This window comes from Lytechinus variegatus, chromosome 2 (assembly GCF_018143015.1).
Source record: "Lytechinus variegatus isolate NC3 chromosome 2, Lvar_3.0, whole genome shotgun sequence".
Classification (NCBI taxonomy): Eukaryota; Metazoa; Echinodermata; class Echinoidea; order Temnopleuroida; family Toxopneustidae; genus Lytechinus; species Lytechinus variegatus.
The window spans coordinates 33,112,947-33,138,139 of NC_054741.1; the positions used below are offsets into that span (position 1 = coordinate 33,112,947).

At 35.5% G+C, this 25,193-nt stretch overlaps 1 protein-coding gene across 1 annotated transcript in view; it reads right to left on the bottom strand.

The window, feature by feature from the left end:
• The window catches only part of LOC446189 (guanine nucleotide-binding protein G(s) alpha subunit), an 81,085-nt gene extending 59,754 nt beyond the window's left edge, over window positions 1-21,331 (bottom strand). The window contains exons 1-4 of the mRNA XM_041599129.1: window positions 20,782-21,331; window positions 20,419-20,491; window positions 18,655-18,709; window positions 17,546-17,665 (exon numbers count right to left, since the gene is read on the bottom strand). Coding sequence (XP_041455063.1) covers window positions 17,546-17,665; window positions 18,655-18,709; window positions 20,419-20,491; window positions 20,782-20,920 — 387 coding nt within the window. The 5' untranslated portion in view covers window positions 20,921-21,331. The remainder of the gene's footprint in view (window positions 1-17,545; window positions 17,666-18,654; window positions 18,710-20,418; window positions 20,492-20,781) is intronic.
• Between the last annotated feature and the right edge of the window lie 3,862 nt (window positions 21,332-25,193).

The following is a 25,193-nucleotide window of genomic DNA, read 5'->3' on the forward strand; positions in this document are numbered from 1 at the left end:
ATTTTTAATGATCTGTAGTGCCCACATACAGGTATCTGAAACTTTCGATCAAGACATGATACACCTGATACAGAATGACAAATGCCACAGAAAATCAACAATTCAATGGGAGGGAAATGTCTAAAATCTTAAAGATAGAAGAATGAACATGTAGAGACCTGTGCAGGTTTCCAGCAAACAAATATTTCATGAGAAAGTGCATGTATGCAAAAATTTAGAATCAAGCAAAATCGCCATATTGTCGTAGATCTGGATGTGGTATCAGGTAAGCCCTGCTTTAGGGCTGGGGCCCATAACACAAAGGTTAGCAATGTTCGTAGAACATTTTTCTACGATTGATTCCATTGACTACAATGTACGATCAATCGCTAACCTTTGCGTTACAGGACCCTGGTGAGTTCTGGATTATTTATGGGGCTAGCCCACTTCTGCAACAACCAGTGCCAGCAGAAAGCAGACTACGGATAGTCTGGTACTGTTGGTGGGGCCAAGGCCTCCTTTAGCCGAACTGATCATACAGAACTGGCAAAAGTTTGCCAAAATGTACAGAGCTCTTCATCGGTTTTGATTAATATGCAGTTTTTGGACACTAACCAAGTACTAGTACTCCCTACTTTCACAACCATTATGATTTCAGGAGTGATAGAGTTCCATAAATCCAAATCCAAATCGGGAGTCCAACTTCCTCATTTGAACTTCCTTTACAATGCTAAAATTAGCAGCATTTTGGATATTAATAGATAGAGTGATCTAAAAACACTGCTTGCCCATGGCTATGATGCTTGGCAGGGCTTTGTCTATTCTACTGACTATCATAACTCATTGAGTAAACCATCCCAGGGTTTTCAAAACCTCATCTAGGGTACTCAAAACCAAGTATACTTCTCAGATCTACATGTAGATGAATCTTTGTGACACATTTTGACATACAAACAATGACAAAGCAATCAAAAATACTTGGCAATAGTTAATAACTTTCTTCAAGCTTCATTTCTACATTTACATCAGGATAAATATAATTTTCAATAGAGAAGCGCATGCTACTCCAGCTTTAACTTGTTAAGTGATACCTACATTTAAAGTGTGCAGAAATGCAACAAGTGGAACGCCTCTGGCAGTCTAGCCTGCATCACGCGATTCAATATAGCAGCAGTGATGACTTTGAAAACAACTATTGAATAATTATTCACAAAGAACACTATTCATATGATAATAAAAGAATATGTTCATTGACCGTAAATGACGTTTGACCTTGATCATGTGACCTAAAACTCATGCAAAACTGTGATATTGTATTACTCTTTTGTTTAAATTTCATGAACTAGATCCATAACCTTTCAAAGTTCTGATAGCAATTCAACAAGGCCAAAGTTCATTGACCCTAAATGACCTTTTACCCGAAACTCAGGCAGGATATTCAGTGATACACCATTACCCTTACATTGTACATTTATAGTTTCATGAACTACAGTGTATATGTAGATGCATAGACTTCTAAAGTTATGACGACATTTCAAACACTTAACCTTGGTTAAGATTCAAACACTTAACCTTGGTTAAGATTTTGATGATGATTCCCTCAACATGGTCTAGTCATGTGACCTTAAACTCTGGCAAGATGTTAAGTAATATTTGATTACCCTTACATGTGTACCCAAGTTTCATGAACTAGATCCATAGGCTTCCAAAGTTATGGTGACATTTAAAAAAAAATAACCTTGGTTATAAAGATTTCAAGCAGCACCTACATGTGTCAACTTGCTCTGCTATGCAGGTGAGACAAAAATGGCCTCAATGCAAATATGAATTAAACAAAAAGATGGATAAAAGCTGGCTGCAAGAACAATTTGTTTACAGTACATGGAAGTTGATATGTTAGAATATTAAAAGTTTCCTGCACTTTATAACTGGTGATATAAATGTACATATTCGCTTGAGTCCGTTGTGACATTGTGCAAGCTGTGTTAAGGCTTGGAAAGTATAACCAAGGAGATATCCATGCCACATTCTCTAGTGAATATCCAAGAAGTTCCTTTCATCAGTTTTTAAATCAGAGCGGAATGCCTTTCCTAATTCTTTATTTTTTTTAACTATTGAGAAAAGAATGTAAACAAATATTAACATTCAAAGAGTTTATGTCGCCCTATCACACAGTAAAAAAAATTGTAATTTGAATGATTCCAGTGAAAAATAAGGCTTATGACAAATTTTTAGCAAGTGTGAAACCAAACTAGAATCACAAATTTAAATTCTGCTCCCGATGTGAATTCCAGTTAAGTTTCTATCATATTACGGTACAAATTTTCTGTGTGAAAGGTGTGATGATTCTAAAGACGAATTGCAATCAACAATGATTCAAGATTTACGTGTGACAAGGCCCTAAATAAAACAGCATTCATTCTTGCAAAGACCCTCCCATCAAAGATACATTGCACACCAATAACCTATCATGGACAGGTAATGGGACACAAGTACAATAGGACAATGACCAGAAGGAAATGTATGTTGAAAATAAGGCCTGGGGTATGAATTACTATCCAGAATAGAAAAGTTCATCAGAAAGATGACTCCAAAAGAAAAATACCGGTAACAATAAACAAATAAAGGAATTTGCTTGACAAACTCAATTCTTGCTTTAAAATCAGAATATTAAAAGGTCAGTTGAGTATGTGAGAAATCATGATCAAAAGTTGTCTCATCGACAATTCTACATTTATGGTTTCTAGTTCTATTTACATTAAAAAATCAATCAAAAACATTAATTGTTGTATGGTTTCTATTTACATGCCATTCGAAAAATGTCAATTATCATGGTACCTTTCTTTTCTTAATTAGAAAGTCCTTTTACAGGGTGTGAATCAATCTGCTAATTGTCTGCACGCATAATTCCATATTTGTTGTTGTTTACAAGATATGACTGTTTAAAAGCATGGCTGCTCGCCTACTCTCTAGGAGACTGAATTTGTTTACAATATTTACATTTAAAGTCAACAAGTAGAATCATAGAATGCATTTGGCAGTCTGTCTGCATTATATAATTCAAAATAGTAGCGCTAACTTTGAAAACAACTGCAGTAAGTGAACAATGATTTTTTTTCCAAGAGAGGAAACCCATTCAATAGATAATAACACTCTAAAGGCGGTGCTGCACCATCCCGAGTTTGCTCAATCTCAAGATTTTAGCCCGATCGGCCCTCTTCGCGATTAATCTCGAGATTCAAGAAACCCCGTCTCCACCATCGCAAGAGCGATTCCGGCTCGAGCGAGGCAACACGCCCGATATTCCGAGCATGCGCACTTTCGATCTTGGAGTTTCAACGGCCCGCACTTTTGAATAACTTCCCGCGATATGCAATCATGTACATGTACTCCTTTAACTAGCACTTTCGCTAAATTAGACCGTTGTTATGCAACAATCCTCTCAGCTCAGCCGCGCTATAATTATAAGCGAATGAAGTATTCTTCGTTTAATATGATGGTGGTGGAGGCAATGACAGAGGGGAAGAGAGGAGGAAAGAAATGCTATTTGCTCACATTTTGCGAAGGAATAAGACGACACTGCTGTCAGTATTGTTATTGACTATGACCATCGTCGATAATGAGCGCCTCCCCCATCGGTCTGGTCTCTCCCAAAATCCATTCACTGGGGGGCTTGGGGGACACCATCGTTGCTGATTGGGGAATTGATGAACGCTATTCCCGATATAAAGTTGACTTTCGCATGTGTTCGGTGCGATGTGTTTATGTTTTGACCAAGGCGGAAATGGAACGCGAATTGCATTATGGACTGACGTCATGAATAAATTGACCCGAGTCCAATCTCGAGTGCGTCTGCACCTATGAATTAGCGGGATAATTTGTAAAATAGCGCGCTATTTTGCAAATAAACCCGAGTTGACTTGGGATTGCAATCTCGAGATTAATCCTACGAACTAGCGGGATAATTGAGTCTGCATTACAAACAATCTCGAGATTTTTCAGATCGGGATAATTTGCCGGATCATATACGTATTGTAATGAATTGATTTGAGCTCCTCACGGAGAGTGATTCTGAGGAGCTCAATTGAGCTCCACAAAAAAATAAGGAGAGCGATTTATTGAGCTCCACAAAATTATAAACGTGAAGGTCTGAATATCAATAGAGACTACATAGAATTTTTTTTATATTTACAAATGCTGCATGATCTTTTCTGTTATTTGTTTCCCAATATATTTTTGTACTTGTATGGCTTCTTCATTAACACATCTGAACACATGATGGAATAGGAAACTAATAATGTCAGGGTGTTATTTATTTCTTCTCATTCTTTTCTGTTGTTTACATGTACCTGTTGACTTGTTTGTAAACAAATCTTGTTTACAAAATAAGAAATAATCGTATGGCTTCTACTTCAACCTTTTGATGAACTTCTTGAATCATATATTTATGTATGGCTTCTGTTTTGTTCGACTTTTTCTAAACAAATTTGTAAGCAGAGATAATCTAATTTCTGCCAATTAACCCCAAAGATGTCACGCGATGACATTTTCTCTGTATTCTTTCATTTGAAATCTAGACAATTTTCATCAGGGAAGAGTATACAGGTGTAGGCCTAAATGAAAATCATTCACCATCCCTTTAATTCATAGTATATCTATACACACAAGATGACCTTATGCAAGCCAGGTGCATTTGCAGAGCAACTACAATAGACAAAATGAGAAAACATCGTTGTCAAGCAACAAAACACATTTTGTCAAAAGTTCTTAAACCTCTTTATAAGAAAACTACAAATTAATGACAAGAATGAAAATAATAACAATGATTGTACATTTTTTTTCCTAAAAAAATGAAAAGGTCAATTTTCACAAATGCAATTGATTATAAAATAATCAGCTATTTCCAATCATTTAGAACTTACAGGGGTACTCTGGGCTGAAATCATTTATATCTATTGAATAGAATAAAATTCACTTAGCAAAATGCTGAAAATTTCATAAATATCCAATTAATGAAGGTACATGTATTGAATTTTAAAGTTGAAGCAATATTTTGTGAAAACAGTTATATGCACATTGTTATGAATATTCATTAGGTGGGATGATGATGTCACATGCACTTTCCTATTTCTTCATGTTATTACATGAAATCATAATAATTTCATATACACACATGTGCATGATACATGTATGTCTCCCATAAAGTTATAATAAAATAAGTTACAGCAAAAATCTAATCAATTGAATTCGTTGTCAATCCAGGTTTTTTTTAGTTCTTGGAGGACAAAAATTGAATAAATTATAATATCATATAATGAAATACAAAAGAACAAGAGGGGAATCAATTTTGCTCATTAAATATTCAAGAAGACATGCATAGAACTAGATCACCGAAAAGATACCAATCTTTAAAATTTCATAACTTTGTTCTTCCTATGAAATTTTCAGTGTTGTGTCTGATTTTTCTTTATCTCTTCAAACCATAGTATTTTCAACTTCTACAATCATGTATTAATTTGGGGCTATTAATAACTTCACCATAACAATGAATCTTCCTCTTATTTTCAAAATTTACTTGGTGAAATATATCCTGTCTTTCTTAGATTTGATTTAATTTGCATTGAAGGATTTTGAAAAAGGCGATTTCTATTTGATTCTTAAGTCAAGAGCAGCAGTGAACTTGGCAATGCAAGAAGAAAAATCATATGTAGACATACATTTCAGGAGCTCTACTACCACATCATCTGAAGCCAGACTGCTAGACCCTCATCGTACCTACATGTACATTGTAAAAGTAAACTAAGAATGTCAAACATGGGTTCATTGAGAAGTCAGACTGGCAGTCATTGGTTCGTTCGTCAGAACACCCCTGCAACCCCTAGCTGACCTGGTCTACCTATCACGCCGCCGTGCACTCCTCATCTGGCTGCACGCCCCAGACAGAGACACCAAGGGGGCCTTGGAATAATGCGCCCTGACACGGAGCTAAAAATAGAACTCCGCATGTCCACATTGATCAGCACTGGCACAGAGCGCTCCATTCAACAGCCCATTGCATTGTCTGGCCTTCAATTGAAGGGTTCGTCCCAAACTGTAAAGCAGGGGATTTTTACAATACAAATGTCTAACAGGCATGGGAGGTATAATGAAAAGGTGAGTGCTTCTGAATGGGGGAGAATTAAATACAGAGACAATGGGTTTGGAGGAGGGTACAAGATACAAACAGCAACCACAAAACGGTGGTGTTTGGGATTCCACGCTTAATGTGCATGTACATTCAGTTTACAATGTACATGTACATTTCAAGGAAAAATATCTGAATGGAAGTTTGGCTTGATATCAAACATGAACAAGAATTCACCGCACAACCAAAAGTTTAAAACCATAGAGCCTACATGTTCTTGGAGTTGACACTCTAAAGCCATTTAATTTGTTTTCAAGTATCAAAGCAAAATTGAAATTGGAATTAATGGAAATCAACAGAAAAAAAATATTTTGTTTTAGATACTATAGGACTACATGTACAAAAAAGAAGACTAGTGTATAGCCCATTCATGGAAGTAAAAACTAAGGAAAGAAAAAATCATAGTATCTCTATCTGATGATCCATCGTTAAATAAATAAAATAAAAGAACAATTTTTTTAAAGCATTATGCTCCTCCCCCCAAAAAATATATATAAATGAAATTTGTACTTCAAGAAATTAAATGGGAGCAAAAAATTACAACAATTTACCTAAAGCTCAATCCACTCTTTCCAATAGTAGGATACCAAAGAGAAATAAAAGTTGTATCTCACGATGTCTACGACACTTAAAGTCGAGCAACAGATTGTATCAGGTATCAGAACACAGAGCAGGGGTCTGTTTCATGAAACTTGCTATAATAACAAATTTACAATAACAGTTATAAGCTACTGAAATCCTTCAATCTGATCGGCTGATCGTAAATTTGCTCTAGAAATAGTGCATTTGTTATTATAACAAGTCCTTATGAAACGGGTGCCAGGAAGAAATGCCATGAACACGCACACCAACATACACACGTAGCTCCATGTGACCATCGTTGTCAAGGCTAATTCTGAAATCCTAGTAAAAATAGGTCCTATAATGTATACAACTTGAAAAAAAAAAGCCAAAATAAGTTTTAATTACTTATTCATTGTATTTAGAATTTAGGCAAGCACAGTGGGTTGAACGGATATTTATCAAGTATTATTCAAAGAGTTTGTATAATTTAAATGAAAAAATATATTTTCAAAGAAAATATTTCATACAAATATCACATTATGTCAGTGAATTGGCATGTGGCTTTGGTGAGGGTGGCCAAAAAACTGCATTGGCTTTCACTGCTTTTCAGAAAAAGAATAGGGGAAGGCGGGGTAAGTTGTGACAGTTTTTGCTTTTTGCATGTTAGAATTGATGTGATTAATAATCTTGTCGAAATAAGTATCTTGCCTTGAAATTTAATTCTTCTGAAATATTTTCCACCTATATATAACTTTCTATCCCCACACTGAAAGTCATCGTGACCTTTGAAAAAAATGATGTCAAATGGCTCAACTTGCCCCATATATGGGGTAAGTTTGAGCCCCCTTCTGGGGTAAGTTGAGCCACAAAAACTATTTACAAAATGTATGAGGAGAGAACCAGCATGTCAATTTTTTGTTTAAAGTCTTTTCACTTACTAATTCTCTATAAATACTAACATCCTTTAAAAGGAAAAGAGCAGTCATGTTAGTTTGCTCCTTTCAGCCAGCATTTCAATTGATTTTTATGGTTTGTTTGTTTTTTAAGATACATTACCATAGGAATTACCATGGCTCAACTTGCCCCATGCTGTTTGGCTCAACTTACCCCAGTCCGAACTTAGTGCAATAATTTTGTATCCACACATTTATTATGCATCCATCATATAAAAGACTATGACAAGAATGAAGATCCATACCTGGACTAATAATGTTGCTATCTGTCTTTATTATATCTAAAGACGTGTGTGTTTATAAAGCTTTTATCTATTTCATACTCTTTTTTACTTTTTTGGCTGAAATTCATATTTTTCCCTCTAAAAAACTACTTTTTGTTTCAAAGTTGAAAACAATGTGGTGGGGTTAGGGGTTATGCTATGGGTCATCAATACATGACACCACCACAATGTCTGACTCATTCATTATTGGCCTGGGGCTGGTGGCTCAACTTGCCCCTATGCTCAACTTACCCCACCTTCCCATACTGAACATGGTCTAGATAAGCAATTTTACAACATACAAAAAATGATGACCAAGAGACAAAGAACTGTCATTAAACCATCTTCTGTGAATAAAGTACAGTGAATCTCAATTTCATTTTACCTCTCAATTGTCTTTCTTTTTTTTTTCCTTTGAAGAGCACCATGGTTATAATATAAATAGAGCATATGGTACCAAATATACCATTTTCCTATAAAGAGGCACTCGAGTCACAAACATCCAACCCCTTCATAATGTGATGGTACTTGGCAAACAACTCTTACAGTGAAATATTCCTCTACACTTAAAAACCATACTATATTTACCTAGAGTGCATAACATTTGTACATTCATCTGCCAAAAGCTACATGTACAATTCCAAGAAAATCCTTATCCACATCAAACAATTGTTACTTAGTTTGATCTTGTACCAGGTTGTGTTGGCTGTGGCCGTTGGCAAACTCTTAAGTTCCGGACAATTAATTACCCAAACAAGGATAAAGAAGATGTTTATAACCCCCTCCCCCACCTCCTCATGATTTTGTTTTCCTTTTCTTTTGTGCAGAACTACAAGTACAAGTTAGTTTTCATATATGCCCTTATTAAAAAATACTCACATGAATTGTAATCACTTTATAGACATAATGGGCCAAGATGGGGGTGGGGTAAAAGACACACCCACTGAGAACACAAGTTTGGAAAGTGCTCAAAACTACAAATTAATAGTTTCTGGTTGTCAGCAGGAAAAGGGCAATATGACTGCACTGTGAAGTTTTCCCCCTTTCAAGATTGACAATCAACAAATAACTAATTAGCGACAAAAAAACAGGCCAAGTCTATGCGACATTGTGACAAGTGGCCTGTTGCAAAAACAGTTGTGATCAGACACCTCTTGATTTATTTTCATTCAATGAATCATGAATATTACAGACTTTTGCTTGATTTCTTGAATTGCGTTTAAACACAACTCTTTGTGCAACGCATCCCTATGTAATTCATATTCACATGCACAACAAACAAGGAGTGGCGTTTTATCGAGCACTGGGCAGATCGTCATGTACATGGAACACAGAGATGGAAGCCATCAACTTGCCCTAGCATATACATGTAGGTAAAACTCAGATTTAATGTGCCATTCTCTGCAAGTCACAAGTGAAATAGACCCTATTACATCAAGAAAATTTAGCACATGAAGTAGCTTTACCTACAAGGCAGACCATCGGACACAATATTTAGTCAATTTCAAATCAATATTCATCTAGCTTGTGATACTGTTAATGGGCTTTAATGAGACAATAGAAAGACGAGGCCAATGGGCAACTTACATTGAAGAGGGCAAGAGAACACCAGTGATCAAACAGACATTTGTGTCTGGAGGTCAATCACAAGACATTCCTAAAACTACTGCATGTACATACATGTAGCCTTGCCTACAGTTTGGTGTGAAATGCAATGTATGACGAGATAAGAAGGAAGTGTAGAACATGATCTCAGTTTTTAGGCCCTGACCATCCTTCACCCAAGAATACACATTTTGCTATTTACACAAACATCTACATGTAGGCCTACTATTTTTATTCCGGTATACATTCATGTCATGTACATGTACAGTGTACTCAACCAAGCAGGGTTTTTTTTTATAGTACCCAACACAATTACCATGGTATTGCCACATGTATAGAAGGTCTAGCAAGGCTATGACTTTATAGAATATAGGTGACGCTGCCCCACTTATGCAAAGACCAGTGTAAACAGACTATTAAGGATACATGTAGTCCAACACAATGCCTTGTGTGGCTGAGAAGTACATGTACATGTACCATGGACATATTCTCTTCTTAGGTCCTTGGAATTAGGTCTTTGCATCATTTTGCCAGTGGGAAAAAATCCCTAACAGAAAAATGTGCATGAAGTGTACATGTAGGTCCACTGATCACATTTTTGGGCTGAGGGTTTGGGGGGCTCAACTAAAGTTTGATTCTGGGAGTTTAATCTTATAAAGAGTGCTACAAATTCAGAATTTTCCTCAAACTTGTAATGTCATACGACACCAAGGCTGGTTACAAATATAAGACCGTTTTTTTATAGCAAGCTTGAACACGAAGCTTCTGCTTCCTAGGGACAGTGATTTTCCGCGATCGCGGAAAACGGACGGAATTCACGGAAAATGCTTTTTGAAACGGAAAGTGGCATTTCAAACGGAAAATCACGGAAAACGCATTTTCCCTCAAAATACACAGAATAGCAACAGAAATTACTCCAAAATCACAACAAAATGAGAATATTAAATGGCCTCAAAACCCCAGAAAACACGATCTCACTTCGCTACAATCATGACAATTCACAAATCATGACTGCACCCGACATCAGCACACTCGATTGTACAGTACCCCACGCCCGCCCGTACATACCCGGCCTGCCGGCCGTGTTGGGCTTCACTGCACTGTACCAAAGATCGTTCCAACTATAAAAGTACTATGAACGGTCGTGTGTTGCTGCCCTCTACGTTTGAAGATGTAACAGCACGATATCGTGGTCTTAAAATCCAAGATGGCGGATCGGCAAAAACCGTTGACTGATGATAACGATGTCAAAAAAACCCCCAAATTATCGATGAAAAATCATTTCACCGTGAAATAATGCTAATGATATGAGAGGTGAGGATGTATGCATGCTAAATGTCTTTGTAAAAATATTATTTACACCCGCATAGATCCGATTAGAACGGATTCTATTGTGTTGTTGGTACAGTAGCAGATACAAAGTTGGACTAGTGCGAGTGTACGTGTAATTTTGCTATTCAATGTGGAAACGGAATTGTCACTTTTCCGTGTGTACAAAGTCTATGGGGAAACGGAATTTCCGTTTTCTGACGTGCTGAAACGGAATTTGAGATTTTCTGAAACGGAAAAGGCAATTTTTTGAAACGGAAAATCACTGTCCCTAGCTTCCGTTCTGCTTAAGAGCTTCTATTTATTCCATGCAGTTATATCAGTTATTTTTTCCCATGCAGGACTTTACATGCGTACAGTTATTCAGCTCTCCATCCATCTTACATCACATGAACTGTCCTGATTTTTTCGAGAAACTGTATTTCGAAAATGACTGTATGAGCCATTAACCAATAACCCAAGCCATCTGTAATAATCGGATTGTGATCTCTTTCTCTCATATAACTGTCATGACTTCTTATAATTAAATTCTTGGGGAAAAAATACAATGTACGTGTAGAAGTTTAGATTACAACAATCTTTATCATTTTAATAGTGAAGATTTCACTGAAAATATCAGTAAAGTTTTTTTTATTACCTATAGAATGTCAGAGAAATGAGTAATTCTGGTTCAAGAGGATGGGCAGTTGAGCATACTTTACTATATTCCTGTTTACTGTGTTTTCTTTCAGCATTACATGTACTTTCATAAGAAGACTTTATCCGACAAGTCCCATTTTATCTGACAGTTCCCATAGTAACTGTGCTTCTCAGCCAATCAAAATCAAGGAAACATGTCAGATCTGACTTGTCGGACAAAAAATGTTGATGAAACGCTCCCCTGATTTCAAAATGGTAAATTTGTCTTTGGAAGGAAAGCATGGCTGTCACAGCCAAAGAGATGGACCTACATGTATTCCCACCCATTGTTAGATATCCTGGACAACCTACAAAACCAGATGTGACATCCCACTGGTCTTTCTCTGCTACAATACACATCTAAATATAATATCTGCCCAGGTACCCGGCTACACCATATATAGATAGGCCAACACCTGATGACATATGGACAGCTGATTAAAGGGCAGTACACTGCAGGCCAAAATTATATTCCTATTTGCTGAGCCTGAGGATATTTTTAGCTTTGAATTCCATGCAATATTACCAGTACTTGCACGTCCTGACCTAGAATATAATTTTTACATTCTGGTGATGTTCAAGAATGAATCTAAACTTTGACATGACGATTAAATTAGCTCAAACTGGCTGATTCATGAGGAACTTAAGTGGGAATCCAATGTCTGCAATATAATTATTTGTTTGAAAATGAGTTAGAAAAATAGAATAGTGAGAAAATTTGACAGATGCAAGTCCAGGAATGAGAAAGATGTGAGTGTTTCAACAAAAGAGATTATTGATAATGCATAGGTGGATCCTGGGCCCCCCCCCCTCTATTGGCTGAGCAAAAAAAAGGGGGGGGGGATGAAAAAGAAGGGGAAAGAAAGGAGGAAAAATAAGAGGGAGACGAGTGAATAAAATAAGGTCAGGGAAAATGATTTTTAAAAATATATATTTCATGTCACTTTATTAAATTTTCACTTGCGCTTTGCGCTCGCATAGCCTGTTCGATGAGATACATATCTTGCTCAATAGGCTGATATGTATATAGCTTAAAATATCCAAGTTTTGAAGTCAATATACAAAACATATTTCAGCTTGGACATCAAGCTTTTATTAGTTTGTTTCACTTACAAATTGAATTTTTTAAGTGCTCCGTAAAATGTCTGTTTTATGGTGTGAATATCATTTGCAGCTTTTGGCGCTGTGCGCTCGTATTATTTGATTTGCCAAGTAGGCCTACATATTGTCTTTGTTTATTCCATAAGATTCTTTATATCTTGATTCTGTAACAAACTACTTAAAGTCCCCTTTTATGACAGTTTATCAAAAATTTCGTCTCGTGATTTGCGCTTGCATTCATAGTTAAAAATATATCAACTCATAAATCCTATTCATGATTACAAAAGTGCCCAAATATCCAGTTTTCAGGCCTCAAATGTCAACAAATTTCACTCACTCATTAGGCTTATTACATTAATAAATATGATAATAAAATTGTCATGAATTCCTAATAACTAAATTGTCCCTTTTTCAGAAAGGAATATCGACAAGTTTCATATTGCGCTTAGGCAGGAAAATAGGAAGATAGTCATAATTTTCATATGGTGACAAAATGTCCTTAGGCCTAGAATGTCCAGATCCTAGGTAAAAATAATGATAAAAAAACACTAGACTACACTGGCATTATGGGTCAGGAAACTGACCAGATAAGAGTAGGTGAGGACTCGAGATGGCGCTCTTGGTTCGTATCTACTTTAACATGAACTAACACAATCAATTGATGCAAAATAGCACATCCATGAACTGCGTAATTGTATTTTACAATAAAATTAACAGGGAAGTTTACAGAGTACAGACTGAATTTATTTGTTTCAGACAAATGGATTTTGGCAGCATTGAGAATGAGATAATTCAAAATTTTATGTAAGTTCATTGTCTTTAAAAGTGTGCAAAACAATCATTCATACTTGATTACCCTTATGTCTATGTTTCATGAGCTGGATCCATAAACTTGCAAAGAGTTTGTTGACCCTAAATGACCTTCGACCTTGCTCTTACATGTATGTTCAAGATCCATGAACTAGATCTATAACTTTTAAATAATGACAATTCCATGAAAACCCCCAAAATGGCTAAAGTTTGTTGACCCTTGACCATGGTCATGTGTCCTGAGACTCAGGCAGGATCTTTAGTGATATTTTTTAAGCCTGAGTCGAATCGATTTTAAAATCGGTGTACGATCGATGTCATCGAACACCGGTGCAGATTTTGCAAAATCGGTGCATCGAAAAAAAAAAAAAATACGTCGGCCGGCCGATTCGTTTGGTTTACACAATCAATCATCAAAATATCAGTAATGTCCAGCTTTACTACTACTTACTTGATTTCTATTGCCCCCAAAATGAAACCGAATGAGTAATTATGATGCTATTCACCATTAATTTGAAGTTTATTTCGATCATAGTTCGAGTCTTACTCGTCTGCTCGTGCCGAGATAATTTATGCACGATGAATTCATGAATGGAAGTCATGGCCATCGATCGTGCATGCGCAGTCCTGTTCTTTAATCAAACCAGAAAATGGCCGGAAATTGACGCGATCAACGTAAAATAAATCTTGCTTTCATGAAAATCATGACCATAGAACATTACTAAATCGTAATATTTAACAATAATTTGCATATGATAATCATTAATATGAATTTAGAGCTTGATGTGAAACGTTTGTATTTCGTTTCAATTTTCAATGGCGGACATCTCATGACGATCGACTTGACTTGAGTCGAGCTAGTGCACTTGTCTAAAAAAAATAATCATCACGTCAGGATTGATTCTCGAACATTGTCTACATGCAAAAACTCTGTTCAAGTTCGTAATATCACCATATAATAACATTTAACATGACAAAACAGAGAAAATTGCGTTTGATATTTTTTTCCATCAATTTGCAGCTAGTATGTGCCCATTTTTGGGCTCTGATTTCATGAATGGGAAAATATGTCATACGTCATCAATCACGCATGCGCATTGTGCTTATTTTCTCGGAGCTTGGAGGAGACGTCCAGAGATGGAATAACAATAGAAATAATCCCAGTATTATTTCTTCCATATGAACATAACATACTTTGCTGACATCGTCAATATTCTTAGTATGACCATAAAATCTTGTTAAATCGTAATAATTTAGATGAATTTAGGGCTCGATTCGAAACATTCGTATTTATTTTGATCGCATGCTCATAATTGCGTCTAAAAAACTGGATTGTCATTATCAGGATTAATTCTCGAACATCGTCATAACTCATATTCCACAATCTTTCCTCACAATCGTTATATCAGCATTGAATAGCAATTCAAATGACCATCCAGAGAAAATTACGTATTTATTCCCATAAATTTATTTGGAGCTCATTTTGGATCCAACTACACAATCTCAGGCAAGTTACAGCGCTCTCCGTTGATTGCACTTGTTTGCTGGCGCTGACGCCAAGCACGCCTGTCGTTTCGGGAGAGTGAGTGTACGGAGCTGCGGACGGGGCTGGTGAATGGACTGCGAATGCTAGTCGACCGAAAATCATTCGGATCGACTCTGCGTGATTCATGTCTTTATTATTGTTTCATTTTGAACTTATATGTTGTCATCTGCAAATATCATTGTTGAAGATATTTTGGGAAGAATTCTGCTTTGGTCCCCGGCCTTTTTTGTGTGTTTTGTGATCATGGAAAATACAAACGAACTTTGCTCTGTCATCTGCTTGTGCAACGCTCACCCGGCCAACGCCAGCGCATATACCGTCAGTGCGTAGTGCATATGCAAAGCGCATCGCATCGACGCAAAAACAAGACTAAATTTTCCCCGCCTTCAATATTCGATGCATCGATGTTCGATCGAACTAGAGCTGTCGAACACCGGTTTTCAAAATAATCGATATGACTCAGGCTTAATATTTTTATTACCCTTATGTTTAAGTTTCATGAACTACGTTTTTTGTAAGTCCATATGCTTTCCAAGTTATGACGACATTTCAAAAACTTAACCTTGGTTAAGATTTCGATATTGATTCCCCCCATGGTCTAAGTTCATTGACCCTAAATAACCTTTGACAATAGTCATGTGACCTGAAACTCAGGCAGGATATTCAGTAATACTTGATTACCCTCATGTTTAAGTTTCATATAATAGGTCTATATATTTTCTAAGTTATGATGACATTTCAAAAACTTAACCTTGGTTAAGATTTCATTAATGACGACGCCGCCGTTGTTGCAAAAGCGGCGCCTATTGTATAGTCTCGCTCTGCTAGCAGGCAAGACAAAAAATGACATCATGCATGTGGAAATAATAAAATAATTGTCGTAATGAACTTGTAAGATGAAAAAAATAGTTTATGCAAAATTCTCACGTAATTTTCATGGATTCAATGTGGCATACATGTACAATATGTCAATGACAAGTAAAAGTGAGGAAATGCAGAGTGTTATACTTTTTCGTTAACGTGAGGAAATAATAAAATCATTGTCGTAATATTCCATTTGTAAGGTGGTATAAAGATAATTAGATACAATCAATTACAGCTGCGATGCCACAAGGGGCAGTGAAAAGCCAGAGTGTAATATTTTTTCGGTGACATATGAAAAATTGATTGTTGAGTAACAATAAAACTACTGAGATAATTTCCACAAAATATAATTTTGAGGGGGAAATAAGCAGCTATATGTACCACCAATATTATAGATGCTGAGTAGCTAAAGATTGGAGATGGTTGATTAAAGAAAAACATACTGTACAAGTACATGTACAAGCTTTATTAAATCGTAAATGTTTACAGCAAAATTTGATAACATGTACATGTAGTTTGTATACAAGGAAGGCCTCTCTCCAAAATCCTATAAGTTGTAAATAAGCCTACATGTAGTTGTAAACAAATGAAATTGAAAGAGCATATTTCAAAAAGAAATAATGGACTAAAATCACTTTATTAGCATGATTTCATTAAAGATGCCTTGCTTGAACAGCAAAAGAAAGATAAAAACTTGAAAACCCCTATCTACATGTAACTATGATAAAAGAACGCCCAAAACTGCAAAACATGTATATTCACACAAAATGCCCATTGTGAAATGCAGGGCCATTTACATGCAAATGGAATTTCCTACCTAACAACCTGCAAACATTGACTAAGCATGTATACATGTGATGTGCATACACGCACACACACACACCAATGGAGATAAGGGTTCTATTAATAGACCACAGAGTGCTATTTTAAGACCTGGTTGCTAAATATAGACGTTAATTGCTTTGGTTCTAGGGAGTTGTCATAAAGTATTCAGCATGCATGGAGAAGCAGGAAGTACTAAGGATCGGTTGAATGATCACTCCCATTGCTGAATGAAGTACATGTAGATCGCCTTGTTGATTTTCAATTTAAAAGATTTCTTGAATTCACAATTTATCTATTCTCCATAGAATAAAATATCCCTAAAATGCTGACCACTGTTCACAGATGACATCAGCGAACCAGGACAAGAAGAAAAAAAAAAGACAGTCTATATTGACATACTTGCAAAAGCTAAACTGTGGAATCATGAAAATGTACCTCACCATTTCCACAGATTTGTATGACAATTTAAATAGCCCCCATCAGGCTGTAAATTATCAAGAGTTCAACAAAAAATGTTATTTCTTCTTTATCTCAGACTGTCGTCTGGTGTGACACCAAGTGAAGTAGATTTGAAACATGGTTCCATCTTTTGATACAAGGTCTGAATATCCATGTCAAAGGTACATGTAGTGTGAGAAAGCGGGGCCTAAATAAAGATACTGAATGGTACTGGAATGGTTGCAAACAACACCTTTTGCAAAAGGCCCTTATCCACCTCGCTACAATATGTACACATGTAGATGACCTTACATTGCATATTGTTAATAAACTTAATATTAAAGTACTTTGTTTACATGCATTTTACTTTCTCAAAGAATGTATTGAACACAATGAATTGGCTTACTTCTGGGTAGTCGAAGTCTGGTGAACTGGAGACATCTTGAATATAATCCAACCGGAATTGGTTCTGAGGTTCTGCTAGTTGAATAGGCGGTGACAATGTGCTCATGGCCCCTGTTATTGTCTGTAATAAAAGTAAAACAAATGAAACGTTGTGATGATTACTGACATTTCTAAACAGAACAGGTGTGGCTGTACAAATTCATTGTCTCTCACTGTAATAAATCCATCAAACACTTATTTGGCCAAAAAAAAAATCAAACCAAGTCTTTCTTCACTTAGCACTTCAGATTTTATACTCCTTACTTCAATGAGCATGATTTATTAATAAATCTTGAGATTTTTGGTGGAAAAATACAAGTACTGTAATCACACTCCCCAAACTGACATGGGGAACTGCACCTGCAATATTTCAGTTTTCATAACGGGATACTCCAGGGTTCTGTAGCACAAAGAGTAGCGATTAATTGTACATTGTAGTCAATGCAATCAATCATAAACAAATGTTCTACGATGATTTCTATGCTTTGTGTTATGAGGCCCTGGCCAAGATTGCAGGTTGGCATAAGAATACAGGATTAGCAAATAAGTCCCAATGCTCATATGTGTATTAGAGTGAAAATTTAAGGCTCTAACACAAGACAATCACACTTGGGCAAAAAGTCTCAAGATTTTGAACACACATGCAATACGCACAGCAGAAATGACCTTGATAATGTTTTGTCATTATATTCTTCCATTTGGTGGAAATCAGTTGATATTATATCGATCAGATTTACTACAGCAGGCAATGTGATTCAAAAACCTCTGTAGCTCATCCATAATAAAACTTTAAATGCTTCAGAATCAAACACTCAGAAGACAATTGAAAAAAAGTTGCAATTCAATCATTTATCTCAGGTTGAGTAATTGGTTAGCAAACTGATTTCAAAGACTGTAAGGAAATTCATTTGGGGAAAAAAATCTAAATGATGTTCATGGTAATTTGCATATGAATACATAAAAACATTTCTGAGCCTATACTGTTCTTTGTACAATATTCAAGGTATGAAATAAACTGTTACACACATACTTTACATACAAGCAACCCCCCAAAAAAGTAATGATACTCACAATAATTGCATCTCGAATATTCCTTCTTATATCTTCTATTTTCTTCTTTCTTTCACTGTAATAGGAACGTTGATAAGTCAAAATAGACAGTGAAACAATATTAATAACATTTTTATGACAAATATCCCAATCATACATGTAGTCCTCCCCTTGCCCAGTTTTTATAATTTTGCTGGTAGCCAGATAAGTATACAGTACTTCTAAATTTTCTTACAATCAACCAAAGTGAGTGGGTGGATATCCAGGGTATATAAAAACGGACAAGAAATTGAAATTACATGTAGCCTCAAATTGAAATAAAAAATACTGTTAAACATTGTTATATCAGAAACATTGAAGACTGACCCCCCCCCAAAAAAAAAAAAAAAAAACATATGATCCATCTTCATTGATTTTAGATTGCAAAGGTGAAAAGAAATACAAAATATTTTATCTAGTGGCCTTGTTCTATGTTTGTATATTTCACAAAAAACACTGGTCATAAAGAGAATTTAACATTTTAATTTTGGTTTCAAACACACATTGTTTATCCAAGTCTGAGACTCCTAACATTGTATTGTTGAATGCAAAGATTGACTGTGAGATTTTGAATACATGTAAACAAGCATTGATGTGATGGCTGACAAAAAACTGCCACAGTCCTGTTATAACACTTGCACACACCCATGAGTCAATGACTCTCTGTGGTAAGGTTTTTTTCTTCCAATATAAAAGTATGGTTTAAAATTATTCATAAAACACAATCAATTTCATGTATAACACAAAAATAAATATCTCCCGAATAGTCTAGATTGTCATATGAATTCTACTTTTGAAACAAAATCAATTGAACACTTTTCAAGATTCATTCCTAACAACATTTCATGATGATAAACGTACATACATGTATCCATGGTCTTTTAGAATGCTGAAAAGATTATCTCAATTCCCCATTATCACTATCAGTAACTCTTTTTTATAAATTAATTCATTTTACTTCATTAAACATACATGCAGACCTGATTTTCAGAAATTGCACTTGCAACTAAACTCATCTTGTGAAATATCAAGCATGTCTTGCAAAGGCAATACAAAGGATATCTTTGCTGTAGAACTGAATGATTTTGCTAGGAATTCCAATTTCACTGAAAAGACCAGATGAATCAAAAGATATATTTACATGTACAGTATGAGTTCCGTATACATTAAGTTCCAATTTACTAAACACCTACCCATTTGAATTTTACTTAGAAAACTACATTGTAGCCAGGAATGGCTTCACCTAATTTATTCAATAGCTGTGTCCCAATACACATACACAGCATTCATGTACTGTAGATTATTGCAATTTCAAATAGTCCGTACACAGAGAAATATTATCAAACTTCCATAGCATGAGGTAGTGCAAATCATTAAAATTAAACCACATCAATTTTTCATACTATGCATTCAAGTTTTTTTCAATATGGATTGAATTAAAACAAGAAAATTTAGAAAAAAAATTCAATCATAGTTTGAAATGAGATGAAAAGCTGCACAAATATGGAATCTCCATGCAGTTCTGATAGTGATTGAGTTTTCAATCCAAGATAAATACCACATCAGACACGAGTACAATAATTCATGACAATGACTTTCACGACCTTACAAGTTACAAAGTCAAAGTCTGCAATCTTACCACTTATTTGTAGGAATTAGGGGGAAATTACATGAGTGATCTAAGAAAACAACTGTTTGCTACATTTCTAACTTTAGATTTTATTTCCTCTGAATCTGGAAACTTACTCGGGTGAGAATCCATCTACATGAAGAATTCTCATTTGTTTCACGATGGTACTTTTTCCTGATTCACCAGCACCTTTACATAAGGGGGGAAAGACAGAGAGAAAAAAAGGATACACATTAACTGATTAAAGAAGAGGGAAAACAACATGGTGGGAAATGTATGATTGGTGATGTACAAAATGTAGTTGACTGCAGTGCAGTGTTGTCAGACCCAATGGTTATTATTATTGACATGTCAAACAAGACGCAGTAGGTCTACAGTAGATGTGCACGCACAAAATCCCCGACTCTCAGTTTTCATGGAAACGATGCATGGTAATACTTTGACATAATATCATATTTTATGGCTATGGTTCCACTAACCAAGCAATAATAGCCGATGCGTTGCTCTGTATATTTGCTTGTCCTTCTGGAGTTGCTTTTCAATTTTCTTGTTGGCCTCCTTTCGCTTCTTTTCTTCATCTTTCTCTTCGCTTGACAGGCCGTTCCCGAAGCAACCCATCGCACGCACGTTGCAATGCGGCTAGCCGACCCGTAGCTAGCCGAGATGAAAACTCAGAAGCAGTGAGTGCCGCTACGGGCACAGCACGGCCAGTAACAAGAACACACAATCCAACAAAAATGGTGCACTAGAAGCACGGAACAGGTCCTCCGGTGGCTAAAAATCCGTGGTAATAAATCCAAAGAAAATGGTGAATGGGCAGGACCGACTCCTTTGGCATAAAAGCGATGAAATCGCGAAGAAAACCAGAGTTAACTATAACATTGAGTGCAAATCTTCCAATACTTCAGCGAGCATATTATGTGCACATAATCGCGACATCGGATCATGTCATACATGCATTTCTACACAGCAACAGTGCATGCATGCAGTGTGTAAATGGTTGAGCGAGTGTATGCATACACAGTACTATCTCTACGTACAATACCAGGGTGCGGTTGCAATGCATGGCATTATGGGTAACCCCGTATCATTAGCAATTACAATACCTGTATAAGAGAAGAACGGACGGGCAAATTACTGCTATACATTATTTTGTTGTTTAATTAAATCCTAAAATTGCAGTTCACCACCATTTGTGTTTATATATTAATTAAAATAAACCGCACCACGAGAATCATTTTGAAAACATCAATTTCTCCTTGCTAATGATAATTTATCTTGCTAATTTGCTCAGTTAATCCATGACATGTCTGCCGTGATTTATCTCCTCCCCCAAATAAATTCATATAAAATCTACTCGTCACATTCCGTTCCTTCTATTCGTTGCTTTGACAGAAACAACATTTTTTTTAATTCTTTTTATCTTTTAGGACGGAGCAAGCCCCTCTTCCACGGCCTAAGTAAAAAAAAACAAAATCAGTTTAATATACCAGCGATTCGGTGAATCGCGTTTGCTGTCAGAAACAACTTCGAATAATACCCCCAACACAAGCTTTCGGTCTCGTTTCCGATACTCAAAAAAGAAATTAAACGATATAGGGGCCTACAAGTAAATATCTTTCGAAGAGTTATCCCCTAACCCAAAACAAGCTTTTCAATCGTGAAAGTCAAAATATACAATAAATGATTTTTTTTCATTCTTGAAATTACATATAGGATATAGACCAAATGATAACAATCAGAAATAATCAAACACAAGACAAACAAAATGAATTATATTTCAAAAAATCATTCTCATTCCGCGACCCAGTATGAACTGTTACTTCATCTCAACCCTGATTAGCAGCAGCTCATAATATTTCAAATCTTATTGGTTTGTTTCATGTAAAGATGTTTTGTTATATATAGAATGGTGAACGGTTTGGGAACAATCATATGGGGGTCCAATTAAAATCGCAACATCATCATGAACAAACAAGTATCGAAACCATGATCGCTGATAGTTGCCTCATTCATAATAATCACCGAAGAGCAATGATGTCATTCTTTAGAATATTAACATATCGACATCACGAAGAGCTAAGATTCATGACGCAACTGTCCTGCCACCAGTATAGTCTGAAATAAATAAGAATATAAAATAAACCATCAAGAAAATCAAATTCTAATAGTAATGATTTCAGAAAAGCTACAGTTTGGGAAGATGATTGTGTTGATGATGATGATGATGATGGTGGTGGTGGTGGTGGTGGTGGCGGTGGTGGTGGTGGAGGTGGTCGTGGTCGTGGTGGTCAGGAGTCTTACAGGGGGATACTCTATATAGGCTGAAAATAATCATTATGACTGTAAATAAATCGAGTAGAATTCATCCAACAAATGCTGAAAAATTTATCAAAATCTGATAAGAAATAACAAAGTTTTAAAAATTTAAAATTTGACAATATTAGTTGTGAAATTGTTAGTAATATGCACGCTGTCACGAATATGCAATGGGTTGGTTGATGTGTCAAGCTCCCAAATTCTTTTTAATGTTACACATGAAATCATTTCATATTTTCAAAAACTTTTGTGTAGAGGGATCCATGGATTTCCCGAAAGCCGGGATATTATTGTCCATAAAAATTTTGACAAGCAAAACACACAAAAAACCTCAAACGACTTCACTTGCGAAGCCTTTAAAATTTTGATGACTCTCAAAGGGGGGGGGGCATGGACCAGGTGTGCCCCCCCCCTGGATCAGCCACACTATTTGTGTGCATGTGTTATATGTCTCCATTCGAACAAAACAAGTTCAAGCAATGGTTATCTTAAAGGACAAGTCCACCCCAAAAAGAACTTGATTTTAATAAAAAGAGAAAAATTCAACAAGCACAACACTGAAAATTTCATCAAAATCGGATGTAAAATAAGAAAGTTATGGCATTTTAAAGTTTCGCTTCATTTCACAAAACAGTTATATGCACATCTCGGGCGGTATGCAAATGAGGAACTGATGACATCACTCACTCACTATTTCTTTTGTATTTTATTATATGAAATATGAAATATTTTTATTTTCTCGTCATTGTCATGTGGAATGAAGTTTCATTAATCCCTGAACTATAGTGGAATTCCATTATATTAACATTTTGTGTTTCAGGCAAGGAGGTCCTAATCGTCAAATTCGTAAAAATTGAAATATTGTATAATTCAAACAATAAAAAACAAAAGAAATAGTGAGTGAGTGACATCATCGACTCTCTCATTTGGATGTAACTGGCTCGTTCATATAACTATTTTGTTAAAAATAAGCAAAACCTTGAAATGTCATAAGTTTCTTATTTTACATCCGATTTTGATGAATTTTTCAGCATTGTGCTTGGCTGATTTTTCTCTATGGATTTAAATCAACATTTTTCTAAGGTGGACTTGACCTTTAAACAATAAATCAATGGTCAACCGAATAGTTTTCGTTCTTGGAGGACAGAATTTGAATAAATATAATTTCACAACAGAAGACATCCGGATATGAATAAAATCAACCAATCAATGATCATTTATTCATGAGGACATACAAATAAACTTTTCACTGCAATAATCCAAAGGTTTAAAATGTCACATTGTTACGTCTTATTATTCATGGTTTATTTATTTCAGAAACAACAATACACAATTTTGCAGCCAATGGTTAAAAAAAAGCATGTGTTTACAAAAAAGAACAGATCCACAATAATGCATATAATAGAGCTGGTAGGATTTAAGAAAAATCATTAATATGAGTAATAATCTGAAATTGAATAATGGAGGGTAATTACAGTAATTAACTTTTAATTGAACTAATTATGTATTTTAAATATAACCTAACACATGTCAGGAAAGTAAAAATAATAAAATAATGAATTTGCTAGAAAGTTGACAGTCAGTAATTTTGATAAAATTTCCTACAATGTTGAGTCCATGTACACAAATCAACCAAACAGAAAAAAACCGATTAAAATATGATAAATTTAAGAGAATTATCTAATTAATCATAGATTATTTCAGTTGAAAATAGTGAAAAAAATCATTAGTATTTGCCACAAATTGTTAAATACAACATACTAAATAATAAAAAGCCAGTTCTATAAATACGAAATTGAGTAATCAATTATTAATGCCTAAATATCACATTATGAATTCTCGAGCTAGAAAACGGAATATCAATGAAACTTTGAATAGCTTAATCCGCATTTTCCACAAAGTACGCAATAGAAAAATATTAATTCATTAAAATCCAGTTCTATAAATACACAATTCAACAGTCTAAAGTGAGGAAATGTTGCATTATTAAATTTCTATTTATACCTGAACTTATTACGCCAAAAGGAATATGCCGGTAGTTTTTTGCGATGCAAATATAACTATTATTTCCGTTGAAATTCATATAGTAATTTCACAAAATCGTAATTTAGAGTCACTTTGGATGATAACAATCATGACAATTAAGATATCGAGTTTTGTGTCCTTATTAATCAGGCGGACAATATAAGCAGTCCCACTAAGGGGTTCCTGTAGTAAGTAATCTTTTCTGATTTCGACGAAATTGTCAGATTTGACACCCTGATGATAATTAACTTTCTAATATATATAAATGAAAATAGGCCTATAATGTACATAAGTGCAGGGGAAATCTAATGACCTACCTATGATAGTGGTGGTGGTGGTGGTGATGATGATGATGATGATGACGGTGGTGGTGATGATGATGATGATTATGGTGGTGGTGGTGATGATGATGATGATTGTGGTGGTGGTGGTGATGATGATGATGATGGTGGTGGGGGTGGATATGGTGATAATGATGATGATGATGATGATGATGACGACGACAACGATGATAGTGATGACAGATATAGTGCTTTGACGTCATGGG